Genomic DNA, 18,866 nt, shown 5'->3' with positions numbered 1-18,866 from the left:
ATACTTGTTGAAATTTATGTTAATTACGCATGACTTTGGAAGGATTGGTCAAAACAGCTACTCACTTGCGTTGACAGCAGCACAGCTTGCAGATATGAGAAGATAACTCGTGCAGTTCTATGACTAGGGGTCACAATGACCAACATGTATGTAGTGCCCAGCAAAGGAATCAATACTAAGAGAGCCTTCGCGGCTTTCCTGAAAAGAAAAGAATGGATAAATTAAAAATTAAAAAATAAATTCAAAGCAAAGCAGCACATATAATTATTTGTATATTTAAAAGGAATTTTTTTAAAGACTCATTTTCTACTTTTTAATCTTCAATTTGTAAATAACTAAGTAAAAATTCTAAAGAGTATGGAAACATGCAATTAATTTTTTTCTCAAATTCAATAATATAGTTTCACTTGTGTAGGATCAAAGTATATTAAATTGAATGATATATAATAGTTATCTTTTCAATGTAATAAGCTGGGTATCGTCATCGAGAAAACAAAAGTGTGCAAAATTTGAAAACTCTAGAGCGTCAATAAAAGAGTGGAAAACTAATTAAAAAACTCCTTTTTTACTCTACGAAACAACTCAAGTTAAATAAGAAAAAAGAATACATTTAAACAGGATGTAACAGTGGGACAATATGCGGTTTATGATTAAGTGAAATGATTAATCATATCGTCGTTAATGGCATTCGTTAATAAGCTACATTGAAAATATCTTCTTATCATATATGCAATTTACTACATACTCTTTGGCGTGGAGGTGATTCTGGTTGTGATAAATGCACGGCTTTAATTTTTATGAAATTCCATTGATATAATAAATATAACTTTAAACAATTATAGGATATTAAAGCTTCCAATTTGAATTGTAAATGATGGAAGGATAATTTATGTGATTACTATTCATTATTTACTCTCCATTCTTATTAATAAATTTATGTAACAGTAGTAAATTAAACAAATTGTAGTAGTAAAAACAGCTTTTTAAAACAGACATTTATTAGTGTTCTAAAGAGTAGAACATTTTATTTTAATTATTTTCTATTTTTTTAGTTAACTTATATTTCATTATTATAAATATTATGGAATCTTGATAGCTACAATTTCTCAAATTCACTACAAGGAGGTGCCATTCGCAGGAAAATAAAATTTAATTAAAATTATAGATTAACTGATCTTTAAGTTTTAAAAATATTAAAATAATGTATTGTCATCGAAGACACATATGTGACAAAACTTCTGAACATCAGGAAGTGACCGAAAAATCTATTGCAAAGTTCCATCTTTATAAAAATGAAATCAGTTAAATAAAAGTGTGTTAAGATTACGTTTAATGAACTAAGTTTTTTACTGAGCAAAAATACATAAATAAATAAATTAAGAGGTGATTTTACTTATAGAGAAAAGTAGAAAACAATTCATGATAATAAAATTATGAAATGATATACTTTATACTCTGGATATATCCAAGGGCTTGACGGTTTGGGATAACTTTTAGTTTCTGCTCATTGGAAACGCTTATTTTGAGGAAATCCAAGAACAAAAGACGTTGTGAGGAAATTATATAAATTTTTTGAAATAAAAACGTATATCGGCTTGTTTTATAAAGTATTATAGAACACAGCAATTTTATCTAATAAAGGATCAGGTATTCTCCTCTAATCTGAAAGAGAAAAATTAATATATTTTAAAAGCGGACATTTTTTTTCTTTATTTTTTATTTGTTTCGAAAATCCTTAAAGCTCTTTTTTCACACACCTTTAATACTGTTAAACGGAATCAGTTTCTTTCGTAAACACAAAGTACGCATACTAAAAATGTTTTTATTTTTACATTCTATTTTTCATTTAAACTTGACTTATTTCATGGTTATTTGGATTAAATTTTGTAACCGATTTCTCATTCACTTCTTAGAAATTAAATTTTTACCATCATTTTGGGCATTTAGAAATTTTAAGCTCAGTAATTCAATAAATATATGAAGAATTTTTTAATTACTTGCTTCTTCAGCTTCGTTTGCATTCATAAATATTTTTCAAACAGAGATTTTCTTTGTTGCCATCGACCAAATTATTTTTATTAGATTTTTATTACTGCATTCTTATCTGCTATGTCATGATAACAAATAAACACATAATTCATGTTTTTTTTATACATAATATCTCTTTAAATGTTATTATACCAAATAATTTTTCTTTCATTTTTCAAAGTTGAAAATATTTGTAAATGGTTTCATTGCACTATCATTTCTTATATGTTTGTAAATTCTGTACATAGCTATTTTGTTTTTTCTACTGTAAATAATTTGGGATTTAATAAAACTTTTATAGCATGCCCATCAAACTGTTCAGTGACCAGAATGGGTGCAGATACGGGTGTATGACACGGCGTTCTGTTCTGTATCTCCATCTTCCTATATTATAATAAAGATTAGCTTTACTGATAGTTGGGTCTCAAAATTACTTCAGAAGTAATTTAAATTCTTTATTCTTACGATTTCATTTAAATACGCTTATTTATTATAATTTTCTTACTTATTCAAATTTCAGAAATGCTTCATCTTCAGTTGCATCTTCCATATATTACTTCATTTTCAATATTTTTGACAAGTCTAATGCGGCTATATCGGGTTAGCTTACTGTAGAAATATGAATAATTAATTGGTGAATTTTTTTATAAAGCTAAATGTAAGGAAAAGGGTCAGAATTGAATTTTAAATTTAAAAAATTGATAGTTATTAGTTTTGTGACGAATTTTTAGAATGGTTCTGTTGGTTTTTTTATGTATTCAGTAAATTCAACTGTGCAAAAGTCAAATACAACCATGATTTACTTTTTAGTGTTCCTTACACTTTTTTAAATTTAATTTTACTTATTACATGTTAGCAAAAATGGAATTTGATGACGATTTCTTTCATTTATTATCTGATCCGTTTGAGATTTCCAATTTTGCGCCTCTGTTTGTTTTAGATGGCAATAAACTATTTTAATACTTTCAGAACTTAATTATCATTGAGTAGATAAATTTAATGAAATTATGATTCAGCACCAGTAAAATAAAAGAAAAAACGATTTAAAAAAATGTAAGATCTATATATTAGAAACTAAATATTCGGTAACATATTTTACAATCAAATCTTTTTTTTCTTTGTGGAGGCATTTTAATTCTAACTTGTATATTTAATGCATTCTTCCACTAATCTATACAAAAACAACAACAACAACAACAAAAAAAAAAAACGAAATCTACGATCGCAAATTTCAAGTTATCATGTGAGAACATTATTATTTTTTAAGTCATTATTTGTATTAATTAATTTAAGTCATTAACCAGTTTAAACCAGTTTGAAACAATCACGAGGCTTCTCTATCGGTCTCTATTCCTCCTCCCCCCCCTCTCTCTCTCTCTCTCTCTATATATATATATATATATATATATAATTTTTTAAGCTTTCATTTTCAATTTTTCTAGCTGGCAAGCAAAGTTTTGGAGCTCGACCGATTTTGAGATGAAATAACAGCTATGATGTTACAGTTCTATGTCCACCTTTTAAAAACGCATCTGCTTTCAAAAAAACCATACGTAATAATAAAGCAATACTGGTAAAAGCAGGTCAACCTTTTAAAAAAGCATCTGATTTCAAACAAGCATACATAATAATAATGCAATACTGGTAAAAGCAGGTAAAAATATATGCGATTAAAAGGTGATGATGATAATTGCCATTTATGCCTTATTCATTGTCTACGCGATTTCGAGCTTCAATTATTCATTGCTTTCAAATATTCAAAACCTCCTAACCGAAACAATATCATGTCTCACTTGATAAAAAAAATACGAATAGTTTTCATGGAAATTTGTTTTGGTTGTGCTCACCTGTATTGTTTCGATTCCGCTGATGTCGCAATGCGAAGCTTGGTTATTAAGACCCACATAATCTTGCACATGAAGAAGATATTTATCTGAAAAGAAAAGTTAGCCCCCTCGTTCATTAGAAATGATTAAATGAAGCTTCCATCTGAATACTATTATACAGGTGGACACGAACGATTAATAATTGTTTCTAAAATTAAAGATCAAATCAAATCTTACATTACATTACATATTATTACAAATACATTGTTATATTATATTACATTATTACAAATACATAATGCCGCATAAGGGAACCGCACTAAAACATTGTTTTAATGTATGAAGGTATATCAATAAATAACGCATATAATTTTGAGTACAATAATGATAAATGCAATGCATGACAATATGAAACGGAAATGAAAGTGTTACTAATTTATTGCTTTTCGACATAGCTGTCATTCATGATGGGGCATTTGTCCCAACGTTAGATCAGCTTGAAAATCTGGGTCTCATAGACCGTCGTAGGCCCGGTTGAAGTTGTCATCAGAGTTAAACTTCTGATTGCCGAGGAACCTTTTCATATCACAAACATGAAAATATGAGGGATTCAAGTCTGGGCTGTGTTTTGTGTGCTCCAAACTTCTCAAGAAAATCCTCACAATTTTCCACGAACGGATGGAAAGTTAGATTCATCAAGACAACCTCAAACTGATTGATAGCGTTCTATGAGACTGGAATTTCAAAGTGATCTAGAGCTGTAACAAATGTCTCGTTACGGATGGCAGTTATGCCAAAAAGTAATAAATTGATAATATTTTCAATTTTCGTTCCATTTTGTCATACATTGTATTTTTATTATTGTATTCTAAATTATGTGAGTTACTTATTGACACCTCCTCTAACTTTTTTAAAATATTGGGAAAAATAAAATCTCAACGGAATTGCTGAAGCTGACAGTGCAAACAATAAATCGAACAAAATAAGATTCATATTTTCAGAGAAAGCTAATATGAATTAATTGTAAAATTAAAAAAAAATATTTTCGCATGCACATTTCTACAAAAATCATGATAAAAAAATCAATACTCACCACTAAGACTATAATAATCGGGCATATGAATATATAATCAGTTACATCTTTAGTTTGCCAAACACAGCTGCAAAAGAAAGCAAGAAAGCTGAGAAATGGATGTAGGTATTGACGTAGAAATATTTCAAAATTAATCCTTGAAATATTCAATTTGTGTGCAATAGATTTCATGTGCGAAATTTGATGCAGACAATCAAGCGTTTATATTCAAATAGACAATCATACAGGCGAGTCAGCCAAGAGTTGGCTGTCAAATTCAGATAAAACGAATAAACATTGGAGAATAGTAGATTTTTGACGAACGTTAATACTTGTGTGAAGTCTTTCTTCCTGAAGAATTCTGTTTGACCGCTTCTGTTTGTTATGATTGCTGAAGAATTCTGTTTGTTATGATTGCTGAAGAATTCTGTTTGTTATGATTGCTGAAGAATTCTGTTTGTTATGATTGCTATCTATCGATTTGTTATTTGTTGCTATTGCTATTTGCGATTTGCTATTTGCTATGTTGCTGTATACTGTAAGTGCTGTTTTTGTGTACGTCTCGGCTGTGTTTTCGTCTGCGTGTTCGTGTCTGTCGGACTGCTTCATCATACACTTACTACAGCAAATCTGTTGATTTTACAGATTTTGCGGAATTTTGTGGAATTTCTTTAATCACTGTTCTTGTATTGTTAGTGATAGATAACGCGGTATTCCAGTAATATCACAATGAAAACATTCTTCATAAAAGCAATGAGAAGACTGAATTTACTTAATCGCAGACTATCATCTACATTTCATATCAAATATCTCATTAGAACATCAATTAATTTTGAAACAGGAATGTCATTTGGAACGCAGAATTTTCTCAAGATCGAATATGATGATATCCTGGCCACTAGCATAGTTAAATATAGTTTAACAGTATTCAACAGAAATTGTCCTGAAACATTTTATATATAAAGCATGTCCAAAATGAAAATGAAATTCTGACCCTGAACTTAAGAATACAATTAATATACCTGAAACAATACAGTCACAGACCTACAGTTTTGATGTCAAGATTAATAAAACTTGATTTATCAAGTTCATCGATTATTTTATTTTGAGGTCGAAGGTGCCTATGGCTTGATCGCAAGTAGAATCTAATGGCAATCAACAAAACTAAATCTTGAATTTTTGTTAATATATAAGATGCTTCCAAGTCAAAATGAAAATTTTACCATGAACATGTGAGTACAGTTGATATCCCGGAACAACCACTAGTGTAAAACAGCCATTAGCACAGCCATTAGTGTAAAAGTTTTTGCACCATCGGTATCGGAATCGGAATCGGTACCGGAAAATGAGTGCATTCCTGGCATGCACTCATTTTCCATGTACACATTTGATTTTAAGTAACAGTTCCATTTGAACATTTTGCCGAAACAATTTGATGCTGTGCCTTGAGCCTGTTTTGAGCAATCCAAGACAAGATATTATTTCATTCGTTGCCAATTTTTCACTTAATGATTCATCGCTATTAATAGCTTTATACTAGATATTTCCAATCCAATACTAGATATTTCCAATCCAACATCCAATTTCTATCATATGAAATGGTGCCATTAGAACAAAAAGGCTGCTTTCCTTTGAGCCAATTTTACCGGGTGATTCAAAAGTCCGTTAACATTTAAAAGTTCAATAATTTATGGTATAATGTAGGTAGAGAAGTAAAAATTGACTCACAAGTTTGAAATGCCGTGGAGTTAAATAAAACCAAAAAGAAGTGCAAAAAATAGCCAACAGATAGAACTTCTTATAATAACAAACGCAATAATTAGCATAACGATTTTTATAAAAGACAAATTTATGACAAATCTTGAGCATGTCAGCCATCATTCATCAATACCTCTAGTCGAGGGACAGTGTTGTGAACCGCACTGCACAGCAGATCTATAGGTGTGTTGAGAAATTGCTGTCAGATGTTGTTTGTTTTAGCATCCCTAATGAGATCGGATGATTGCAGAAGATTTGCGACTGCAGTTTGGCTTCGGGGCAAAGCATGATGGAAATGGTGGCTCAGCTCAGTACTCTGTCCTCACTAAACGATGTGCGTAAAACATCTTTTAGACATGTAACAATATGAGGTGGAACTCATCCTGCATAAAATTCGTATTTTCCAGTAAATGTTTATCAGCCAGGCTAGGAATGACGCAAATTTGTAACATTTTTTTTTTTTTTTTTTTTTTTTGTAAAATTCTACGTCATTTCAAGCTCTGTGTCTTTCCGTCATTTCAAGCTCTTTAACTTTCTGCTTGCATTATTCCGTGAATGATTGATTTTCAAATATTAACAGACTTTTAAATCTCCCGGTATATTTACATATATTTTGAAATAATAAGTAAAAACATTTAAGATTTGTCTTAAAATGGCAAAACATTAACAATACACAAGAATGGACTTTGCTATAATTTATTCAATTTAATATAATTGAAAAAGCAATTAAAACAATATCTAGACATTAAAAAAAATTCAAGAATTTGACTTACTCATCCACCAACGGATCTTTTGAAAGCGGAGATAAATAGGCTTTCACTGAAGCCCACGATATGACAATCACTGCTGGAATTCCTTTAACCGACGAAAAAAAAAAAAAAAAAAAAAAAAAAAAAAACGTTAGATGCATTTTGAGCATTCTAAGATTCTTAAAAGAAAATCCAATATCATTTTTGATAATCAAAAAGCAATATTATATATATATGCAGAAACATGGAAAATGTAAATATTTGCTTACAAAAAAAAAGTAATAAAAGATCAAATGGGGGTTAAATGTTAGAATTTTCGCTGAATTTTCAAAATAATATTCAGAAATAGAAAATAAGATTTTACAATTCAAAATGGTTGAAATATAAAACTTTCTTTTTACGCATTATTCGAAACGTTTTATATTAGCTATTTTAAAATTTATATTATGAGAGATTTCCCGAATATTCTGAAATGCTTTGTGTATGCCAACTAATTTTTCTTATGGAAAAAAATAGTCATCTTTCTTAATGATTCAGCCTAGCATTTAAAATCAATTTTATAGAGTTTCTTGTAAAAAAGATTTTGTTTTGCTAAATTTTGTCCAGAAAAACTGAAAAAAAAATGTTTTAGAATACTACGATTAAATATATATAAAACCCTTAAACATGTTGGATGTTAAATGTACTACTCATTTTTTAATAATTATTTTATTTTGAAATAGCTATGTTTAAACTCTCTTATTCTGTTTCTTAGTTAAAATAACTTATTTATTAAATCATTATTCTTAAGCACATTAACATATTCTTTCAATTATAATCATAAACGATTTGTTTATGAAAATTTAATATAATGTATTAATTATGGATTATTTACTAAAATAATTAATATCGAAATTAAATCTTCAATGCTATTTCTGGTTTAAAAATTACCACTTCTTGCTCGACGCACTCATATTTTGGCATAATTTATATTAATTCAAATTTTTGCCATGATTGAATTTTTATTGTGGTTAGTTTCGAACTTCAATTGTGGTTTCCTGTATTAAAACTGATACAGTATCGAAAAGACATGTAAATTTACATTTTGATAGAAATGTTTCTTACAATTTTAGAGCTATTAACTTACCGAGAAAAAAGAAGTATAAGCAATATATATATATGTAATGATATTTTAAACTCTTAATTTTAACCAAATTAATTTCCAAAGCTTTATGTTAATTTAGCCCATAGTAAGTCCATTCTCTTATTTCCTGATCCAATTCTACTTTCAGTTTAATGAATTCAACTGAAGCTGTGTAAAAAGTACTGCGCAATCAGTTCTACGTATCGAGTGAAAGTGATACTTCCGTTGCCCTTCTCAAGGTCAACACATGTATTGAATTGGCGCGTGGCCGGAAATCCCATGTTATATAAGACTAGTCATCATTTGTTTCGTCCCTTCTTTACTTCTGCTTTTGCGCCGCGTTGCGCCTTCTTGTAAATAATCATGCCTGCCTCCCAAGAGAGAATAAAACGAAATTAAAAATACAACGTCTCATATATGTATTCAAATTTGCCTTCTACTTTCAAGAATTAAATGTTATACAAACGCACGCACGCACACGTACACACACACACACACACACACACACACACACACACACACACACACACACACACACACACACACACACACACACACACACACACACACACACACATATATATATATTGAAAATATCATGATTAAATTAATTTATCTGAAAGTAGTTATGTAATTATATAGAAATTTTTTACAACTAAGGAAAATAAATTCTATACATAGTTAAATAAATTTAGACAAATTAACTGCCCAGGAATCTACATTAAAGCCTTTCTTAAACTTCAAGGTAATTGGGAGCAAAATATGGAAAAAGTATTTAGATTTCTGAAGAATAGACTCTTATCAAAATGAGTTTTGACATCTATTACATTATTTATATAGGGACGTTTTTCTTTCTCTGACTGAAACAGACGAATTCTAACAGATGGAATAATACACAGAAAAGGATTTTTTTCTAATTTTCTGCACTAATTATTTCCAGGCTTTCTATCCTTTAAAAAGGAAATAATAGCAATTTATCTTATAAATTTTACAATTTAACACAATATTATTAATGTAAAATATTTTTGCGACAGTAACACATTTAATTTATTTTATGTTTATTTTAACAGTAGTCTATATAAAGATAATTCATTATGAAAAAGTTATAAATTATTAATTTTATTTTTATGCTATGTATTTAGTTTTCAGCACTGTTCTCTTGCGAGATTTACAAATATAGTTCAATATTATTCCAGATTTTTTTTACTTCCATCCATGTAATATTATTGCTCCATTCTTCAAAATTGACACATTTCGGCACTAGAGTCCCCATTCAATGAAAAATTTCGCCCTCCAACACAATTTTTCAAGTTTGGAAATCGTACTTACTTGAAGGAACAAAATTGGAAATGCAAATAGTGTAGTTTTAAGCTTACATTTGCAAAAGTATGAGTTGTTGCATTATCATGATAAAAAGGAATCCTCCTTTTCCATATATGAGGTAGCCCTTCCCTTATCTCATTATTTAAAGGAATTATCAAAAAAACTCAGTACTTTTCGGTAACTATTCTACCGTTCCCCCCAAAATTTAAAAAGATTATTCCACAAAAATCTTTAAAACTTTTTAGGAAAGGACTTATGAGAATGGTTATGTGGAATTATATCCCATCAGGGAGCTGTTATTTCCTTTCTTGCCAACGAGACAGTTACAGTTTTCATTGGTTGGGAAGAAAGAGAAATAGAATCCCAAGATTACATTTTTTTGTTTTGATCGTTTCTCAAGCGGATAGTGAAGAATAAAAATTTCATTTAAGGCTACAAAATGATATAAAATTCATCTAGGTTTACTAAAACAGCTTCTAATTTCCTTGGCAAAATTTCTTTAATTCCGTTTGAGAAATTGCATCATCCCTCTTGGGGGGGGGGTTCTAATTTTTAAAAATTCAGGCAAAATTTTATATAAATTATCATTTGAAACGAACATAGTTTTGCAAGCTCATTCTTTTGTTGATAATCACGATAAATTTCAATGATTTCTTGAGTAGAATCTGAATTCTGACTGATCCAAACAGTTATCTATCCTCTTCTAAATTTTCCAAACAACTTACAAACTTCTAATCAAAAGCGTAGAGTCTGTTTAAAATTCAGCAAGATTTGTTTTGGCTTTCCTGAACTGATTTCTTTTTCAGGAAAGATTTTTTCATGATTACACAAAATTCGCTCTCATCTGTCTTTCAGAAATCCCGTTAAATAATCGATTTAAAAAATTCAGACACAGGCCAATATATATATGAATGAAACTTTTTGTGATACTAGAGTAACTGGTTATAAAAAACTATCTAGATATGGTCTGGTGGTGTAATCTCTTAAACCAGCGATCCTTACCTTTTTTTGGATTGCGGGAGAAACTGCTGTAGAAAAATATTTGGAGGTTCAATATATATATATATATAGGAATAACACCTCATACATCATACAATTTACTTAGAGCATTTTCATGAACGAGCATTTTAATAACTCCGGTATCATAAGAATTCGGTTTCACTTCCAAATGACCGTATTCCTGAAGATTTTTCACTTCCACCACCATTCCACAAATTTATAGACTGTTCGGAAGTGATATTATTGCTTCATTATCAAGTTTTTTTTTTTACAACGCAACTGATACTCAATAAATCCATATTTTTTACACACAAAAAATGCATAAAACTGAATTAAAAATATAAGCAAATACATCGGATATACAAATAAATAAATAAAGCACAGGAAAATGAATTTGGAATAGTCGAAAGTTTAATCCAAATTCTGGAATGGTGAATTTCCTATGGTGACATCTAAGATCATTATTTTTGATCCAAAAATGACAGATTTTTTATCTTATCTTTTAAATAAAGAAAAAAAAAGTTTTTAAATTTTTAAAAAAATTTCCTAAAGAAATATTTTTTGACTTAAAATCCTATTAAACTAAATTTTAAATAAAGCTAGAATAAACACTCTGGAATCAATTTTTTTTTTTTGCATTTTTACATGCATTTTTTAATTTAATATTTTTTATGGTCATAATAGTTATTTTACAAAAAATGCATTAAAACTGTTAAAAACTTTCATTCCTTTAAATAGCCATTATGTTTCAAAGAGCACAGACACCCATGGGCCGCTATTTGAACAAACAACCATCCATTAAAGGAAATAAGGGAATATTCTTCTTAGAAAATTTCATAACAACGTACAGAAACGTTCTTTTTTAGTATATAAATTATAAAAACCTCTAAATGATGAACTTGCTGAAGTTCAAAGCTTTAAATAGTCCCAGTGCACAATTAAACAGTTTTCTTCTCGTGTGCTGCTTAAACTGGATGTTATAACTTCCATTAAAATGAGGAAAAAAAAAAAAAAAAAAAAAAAAGGTTTTCGTGCTCGTCTGAAAATAAAAAACAAACGCTATTTCTGCCCTCGAAGCTAGAATAAACTCCCGAAGAACAGTACATTTTTGCATTTTTCATTCACTTCGTGATCAAGTTGAGAAAAAGATTCATTAAACGGCGTCATTCATTTAATTAAGCACTTCATCTTTAAAAGTAAAATTTAATGGCTCTTTTCATTACCATACGTTTTTTCTCTCACTCGAAGAGACTTCTGCGATGTTTAAGAGGAAATGTTGTTCAAGAGATTTTTCCGTTTAGTCGTCAGTTAAAACTCTATAAATTTCCACGAGGTGTGGAATGAATGAGTCACAAAACTCACGAGAGAGAATTTTCGAAATATTGAATAAACAAATAGGAAATAATGGGATGGGAATAAGTTTTCATTACATATTTTTTAAAGGTTTGGAGTGAGTTTTTATGAAAGCAAACTGTTTCGCAGTTGTTCGTGAATCACAGATTATCGCTCATTTCTAAAGAGTGAATGAGATTATTTGAAGTTTGATATTTTAATTTTATTCTTTTATGTGTTTTAAAGCAAATATTTGAAAGCTTTATTAAACTCATCTTTGTTTGATTTGATTTGTTTCATGTTTACTAAGATGATATTTTATGATGGCTTTCCACTCACTTTCTCATGTGATGCGCAATCAAAGAAGAAATATTCAAAGACTCAGAAATCTAAATAACATAATTCTCATTTTTTTCATACACAAAGTATAGAAATTATTTTAATCAGCAAAAAATCCACTCACGAGATTTTGCTAAATTATTCCGTTTAAATTTACCCTCAGCATGAAGAAACCAGTTTTGAAATCATGTCTGTCAGTGCGTTAGTATTTAAACTCAAAACCAAAATAAGCTAGAAAAGAATAATAAAATCCTAAAAGGAAATATCATATTTTTTATCTAATTTCAGACAAAATTCCTTGTGTTATGGTTATTTGCAAAGGAATGCAAAATTCGAAAGCGTTGCCATTTAAATGGATGAAATTGAGATTCCAGTTTTATAATCAGTATATGGATGATCATCATCAGATTTTGGATGTAGGTGGACATTTGTCTATCTATGTCCAAAATAAATAAAAAAAGGCTGTTACCTAGATCCTTAAAATTTGACAACGTTAGTTGTCAAATTTTATTGATCGGCAACGACTAAATTAAACGACTATTGATTAAAAAGTTATTGATCGGCAACGACTAAAAAACAACAAACAGTCTAAGTAAACAAACAAAATTGTAAACCTGTATCAACTTTTTGAATTCAGAGATACAGAGATCCGATATTGAAATAGAAAAACCCAAAATCATAGATCTACATCCATTAGTCTACATCCATCCCAATGAGTCGGTTGGAAGACGGCAAAGGGAAAACATCCAATACTGTTGGTCTGTATCAAAGTTTCGATTCATTCGTCGAAGGAAAGATGTTAAAAGAGAAATAGACAAAATTGTAGAACTACCTTTATGCGCAGATCTGTCAACAGATTTATATCAACACCTGAAATCAACCGGCCGATTAGAAGATGGCAAAAATAAAACATTTGAAACTGTAGATCTGTATCAATGTTTAGACACATTCGTCAAAAATCCACAATTTGTAGATTTACCTCTTTTCAGTCTATCTGCAAATGCATATCAACTTTTGGACTCATTTATCAAAATGAAGATATTAAAAAGAAAATTCCCAAAACTGCAGATCTGTATCAACTTTTGTTCCCGTTAGTTACAATGATAAAAAACAAGCATCCAAAACTATATGCACTTTTGGACTCATTCTTCGTAGGGAATATGCAAAAAGAAAATTATCAAAAATTTTAGATCTGTAACAACTTATGAACTAGTCGGAGAAAGGACATCATAAGAGAAATAAAAAAATTCCAAAATGCATTTTTTTTTTCTCCTCACTCAACTATGAAGTATTAAACACACTGTATTTTATAAGAAAAAGTGGCGGGGAGAACTCTCTTGCTGGTTTTATCTATTGTAGAGAGGGGCTTAACTACACAAACTTTCTTCAAAGCATTAAAAAAGTACTCGAAGTCCCATTGCACCGTGAGATTCAACCATCAGATTTACTGACATTATCTTCGGATTAACATGAGTGAATTAGAATAGAGGCATTTTTTTCAAAGAGATATTATATTTGGATGAATGGAAATGGAATTCTGTTAAGTATATGATCCAAAGAAAAAAAAATTCAAAATTTATTGCTAATAAAATAAGATACCTGTTTTTTTAAACAATGTAATATTTAAAAAGTATGTCACGGTATTTAACTTCAAAAATAAACATGGGATAAATCGACTTGATTAAACATGTAAAAACTTTAATCTTCAACCAAAAGATGAATGAAAATCACCTCTAAGAATAATAACACTCATTTTTCAGTTTTTTTTTACCAGCAGTCTTTTCAGACGAAACAGTTTTCATTTATTCTTGTATTGCCTCTAAATTATGAGTTTGAATTCTATGTAAATATGAAAAGTTAAAATAAAAATAAATAATCGATAAAACATAAAAAATTTGTGTCTTTTGTAATAATGTATTGTCATTACTATTTTTTTTTTTTTTTTGAATTTGATCAAAAGGTATTCGCTTCATATGCTGGAAATCTCAAAAATTAATTTGTAAAAGCAACAAAAAGGGAAAATTAGATTTCTTTTTGAAGACGAATTGAAAATTAAATCCAGTTAGGAAAGTAATATTGAAGCCATGGGAAATATTTTTTTTCACGTATTTCTTCGCTTACATACACAATCTGGAATGGTTTATATTAAACTTCGAAGTTCCGATTAGGCTCAGAATTTAATGAAAATTTTAAATTGTAATATCAGCACAGAATACTACACTTCATTTGTCTAATTCGTCGTATTTTTGAGTTATTGCAATCGCAAACAGACAATTACCTCCTAGTCGGATTTACTCTGAGATTAAACCCTTCACATTGAAATAATGAGCCAAAATCATACATCGAATGGCTAATTTTTCGATAATGAAATATGTTCTTAAATTAAAAAACAATTAATTTAAAAAATAAATATTACTTAGACACGCATAAGTATGACAGATAATGCTTTCATTTTTTATCTGGGTTTTAACGCTGATCAATTGTTAAAATAAAATATAGTACACAAGAGGAGCTAAAAATTGCATTTACAGAGGATAATACACTTCTACAATCTGCTAATACAAGTACATACCAAATTTTACTCATCTGGTATCAAACATTTTTGAGTTATAATTTTAACATCCTTGTTAATAGACAGTTTAGTTTAGTTCCATTAACTCTCCCTGGGCCGCGGTGGCCTGGTGGTAAGGTCCCGCCTTAGGAACCGGAGGGTTTCAGGTTCGAGACCCGATTCCACCGAAGAACCGTCGTGTAAGGGGGTCTGTTGCACGTTAAATCCGTCATGACCAAACGTCCTCTCGCTGGTGTGGTGTGGTGTGGTGTGGAGAGGGGGGTGCCAGCTCAGGTGTCGTCCTCGTCATCTGACCAGGGTTCAAAATGACGAGGTCCGTCCCAAAATAGCCTTAGTGTTGCTTCAAACGGGGCGTTAATATAACTAAACCAAACCAATCCATTAACTCTCCGTTTCGAAGCAATACGATGGTTAATTTGAGAGAGATCTTACAATTTTGAACCTCGGTCAGATGACGCGAATGAATACTAGGTGGTACTAGATAAACAAGCAGATTTTCCATGAACTGATTTCATTGCTCAAAATTTAAAAGATCAACAGTTTTAGCATAAATAGTGCTTACTAAAACTTGTTGTGTCTGAATTAATGTGTTGTCAGATAGACAGATACCATTAATTTTTTTTTTCGCGTTTGGAGAAGTTTGTAAGATGGAGATCACGAGGAGGAGATTTTCTTTGCATTTGTAATAATTCCTTTTCCTTCATTTATAAGAAAATGAGAATGTCACAAAATTATTTCTGATATCTTTCTGCCGAGCAATTCGTAATATTTAAGAGATAGACTAAAAAAATTCGAGAAAAAAAAAAAAAAAAAAAAAAAAAATGGAATTTCGAGAATAATAAGCATGAAAAAGTAATAAATCTTCTTCCCCCTTTGTCACCGAAAAATCTAGAGCGAAAGTCTTCTTTTAAGAAATCTCCAGTAAAAAGAGTGAAAGAGCAAAAGTTTACGCAAAGTAAACATTGAATACACGCAGTCTTTTCATGCATGTTATTTGAATGGAAAAAAATAGATTTTTATAAAAGTCTTTATTTTTTTATTTCACTGTGTAACTTCTTTCCGAAAAACTTTAAATATTTTGCTATCATAACTTTGTTTCAAAGACTTCCAAAAATTGCTCAAGAGTTTCAACCAAAATTTTTCAAAAGCTTTGCTACGATTTGCAGATAAAGGAATTTGAACGGAGGATCGAAACAAACTCTCTACTGCGTGTTTGGAAGTTTTCAGCTCCTTCAATTAAGTCTATGGTTTTATTTGAATGCTTTAAAATATTGTTGCTTAATCTATATTAATTATAAAGATAAACGTGTGTGTATGCGGTGCTCTATAGGTCAGACCGTTTGACTTATAGTTACCAAATTTAGCATATGTATATCTTGGAGCATGGAAATGTATACTTCAGGACGATTTTTCAAAATTTTAATTAATTAAAAATTAAATTGAATTTTGACGTTTTTTGCGATATTTCCAGGAAATATTATTTCATAAAAAGTAAACAAATGTAAACTTTTTTTAAAAATAAATATTTTTAAGGTTTCAAAATACAGAATCATGCATGCACAATACTTGTATTTTGTTCAACCTAACCTAAATATTATCATTTGCATTTCATCTTATTTATTTAAAACTGTTCCATAAGATATCTTGGTAAGCAAATATTTTGAAGCCTGAAATTATATTATGTGCGGAATCGACGAAAAGCATATTAATTGTGGCCTAATTCTGCTCACAAGTACAATATGCAAACTTTAATTAAGTGGAAGCAAAAGTTTTGAAAAAAGCTGTTCGAAGGAAAGTATATGATAAAGAATATTATAATACATATCAAAATAAAACGCAAAATTTCTTGATTGCACAAAAAGGAATTAGGATTCCGTTGTCTATAGCTTTATAACATCTAAAACACAAAATTTTATTGATTGCAAAATGGAATTAGTATTTTGCTGTCTATAACTCTATAAAACCTAAAACACAAGATTTTCTTGATTACACAAAAAGAATTAGTATTTTGTTGTCTATAGCTTTATAAAACCTAACTGGCTTCCTTGATAACTCAATGGTTTGCTGTTTTAGGTATTTTTATTTTATATGAAGCTAATATTTTTTATTCCTTACCTTGTAACTAGAATATGACTTTTATTAAAATTTATTTTACTCAAAATTTGTACCTCCTTTTCCAATTTTTTTGAGTATGAAGTAACGGTTCCTACAATATATTCTTAACATTTATTTCTTTTTTTCAACACTTTGAGCGTGAAACGACGGCTTCTGCAATAGCTTGTTAACATTTATGTCGCTTTTTTTCAACTCTTTCAGTGTGAAGCGACGGCTTCTACAGTAACTAATTAAAATTTGTATCTCTTTTTTCAATTGTTTTGAGAGCGAAGTGAGGAGTTTTACAGTAGTTAACTTAATATTTATGTCTTTTTTTTCAACTCTTTGAGTGTGAAGCGACGGCTTCTACAGTAGCTAATTAACATTTCTATATCTTTTTTTCAATTCCTTTAGTGTGAAGTAACGGCTTCTACATTAACTTTTTGATATCATTACTATCAACTTGAATATCAAAGAATTAGAAAGACTTAAAACTCCTAATATATGAGCAAGTTGATCAGGATTTGGTGTAACTGCTAGATCATTTTCGGAAACAAAATACAATTTTTTTTATTTCCATTAAATTTATTACCGATTTTTGTGTTTGTTTTATATTTTGAAACTAGAAATATTCAAAGCGGAAGGAACAAAGAATCAAGTAAATTTGAATTCCTGCAAATAGAGACAAAACACTATCGGGTATTAGTTTTCATAATTAGCATTTAAAAAGCATAACAAAGGCAAATAGGGAAATATTTTATCCTATTTTCAAAACTTAACGCCAACTTAAAGGTAATCTCGAATTGAAAATTCCATCCCGGCCTGAAGCACACGGATAACTCTGAATAACTGGACTGCCGCGACAGCTTTGTCGGGAAAGGTCGAGTCCTAAGGGTCATCACCGGCCATGGTACAACCCCTCCTATGAAAGATACGTTCCGTCATTGATAGGGGTAGCCAACCCCACACAATTTCCGTACCCACCCAGGTGGCGAGAATCAACCACCATACAGAATCTGAGAATGCTCTAGCGGGAGAAACTTAAAGCGAAGAAATTTCGCTTAACTTTAAAAATCTGTCCTATACATTCTGACGTAATACTCTTTCAAAATAATTCTAACGAAATTATTCAAAGTGTATCATAACTAACATAGTTCGTGAAGGTTTAACCCATAAATCATGCATTCTTATCTAGTTATAAAAATATAAAGTACAAAAAGCATGACAGAATAAAGCAACTCATTTAATTAAAAATGTCATAATATCTCAAAATATTTATATCTTCAAATATATCTATATGAACCTACGATCTAATCTATGAAATGTATCTATACAGTAATTATTCACATGCAACAAATAAAAAAAAAACATACGTACCCCATCCTATGAGGGCATACACTTGTATTCGAACGACTTCAATCGAAAAGGTTTTCACGGCCAGAATGTACAGGTAGAGCCCTTCCACGAACATCCAGAAGAAGTTGGTGACCATCAAATAAGTGAGGAATATCACCAAGACGCAAGTCAGCTGAAAATGAAAACGCTCATTAGAGTCCCAATAACATACAAAAGTGCTTAGAAAATTAATAGTCTTAATATTCACTCGAGAACAAATCTTTGCTTTTATTTTCATGCAACACATTAAAAAAAT

At 29.8% G+C, this 18,866-nt stretch overlaps 1 protein-coding gene across 1 annotated transcript in view; it reads right to left on the bottom strand.

Annotated features, from left to right (window-relative positions):
* Positions 1-23: 23 nt before the first annotated feature.
* The window catches only part of LOC129965694 (diuretic hormone receptor-like), an 85,385-nt gene continuing 66,542 nt past the window's right edge, over positions 24-18,866 (bottom strand). The window contains exons 6-10 of the mRNA XM_056079803.1: positions 18,593-18,743; positions 7,458-7,539; positions 4,948-5,014; positions 3,876-3,961; positions 24-198 (exon numbers count right to left, since the gene is read on the bottom strand). Of these exons, the coding sequence (XP_055935778.1) occupies positions 24-198; positions 3,876-3,961; positions 4,948-5,014; positions 7,458-7,539; positions 18,593-18,743 (561 nt within the window). The remainder of the gene's footprint in view (positions 199-3,875; positions 3,962-4,947; positions 5,015-7,457; positions 7,540-18,592; positions 18,744-18,866) is intronic.

The sequence above is a fragment of the Argiope bruennichi genome, chromosome 4 (assembly GCF_947563725.1).
Source record: "Argiope bruennichi chromosome 4, qqArgBrue1.1, whole genome shotgun sequence".
In the NCBI taxonomy this organism is placed as follows: Eukaryota; Metazoa; Arthropoda; class Arachnida; order Araneae; family Araneidae; genus Argiope; species Argiope bruennichi.
This window is presented reverse-complemented; position numbering and strand designations above follow the sequence as displayed.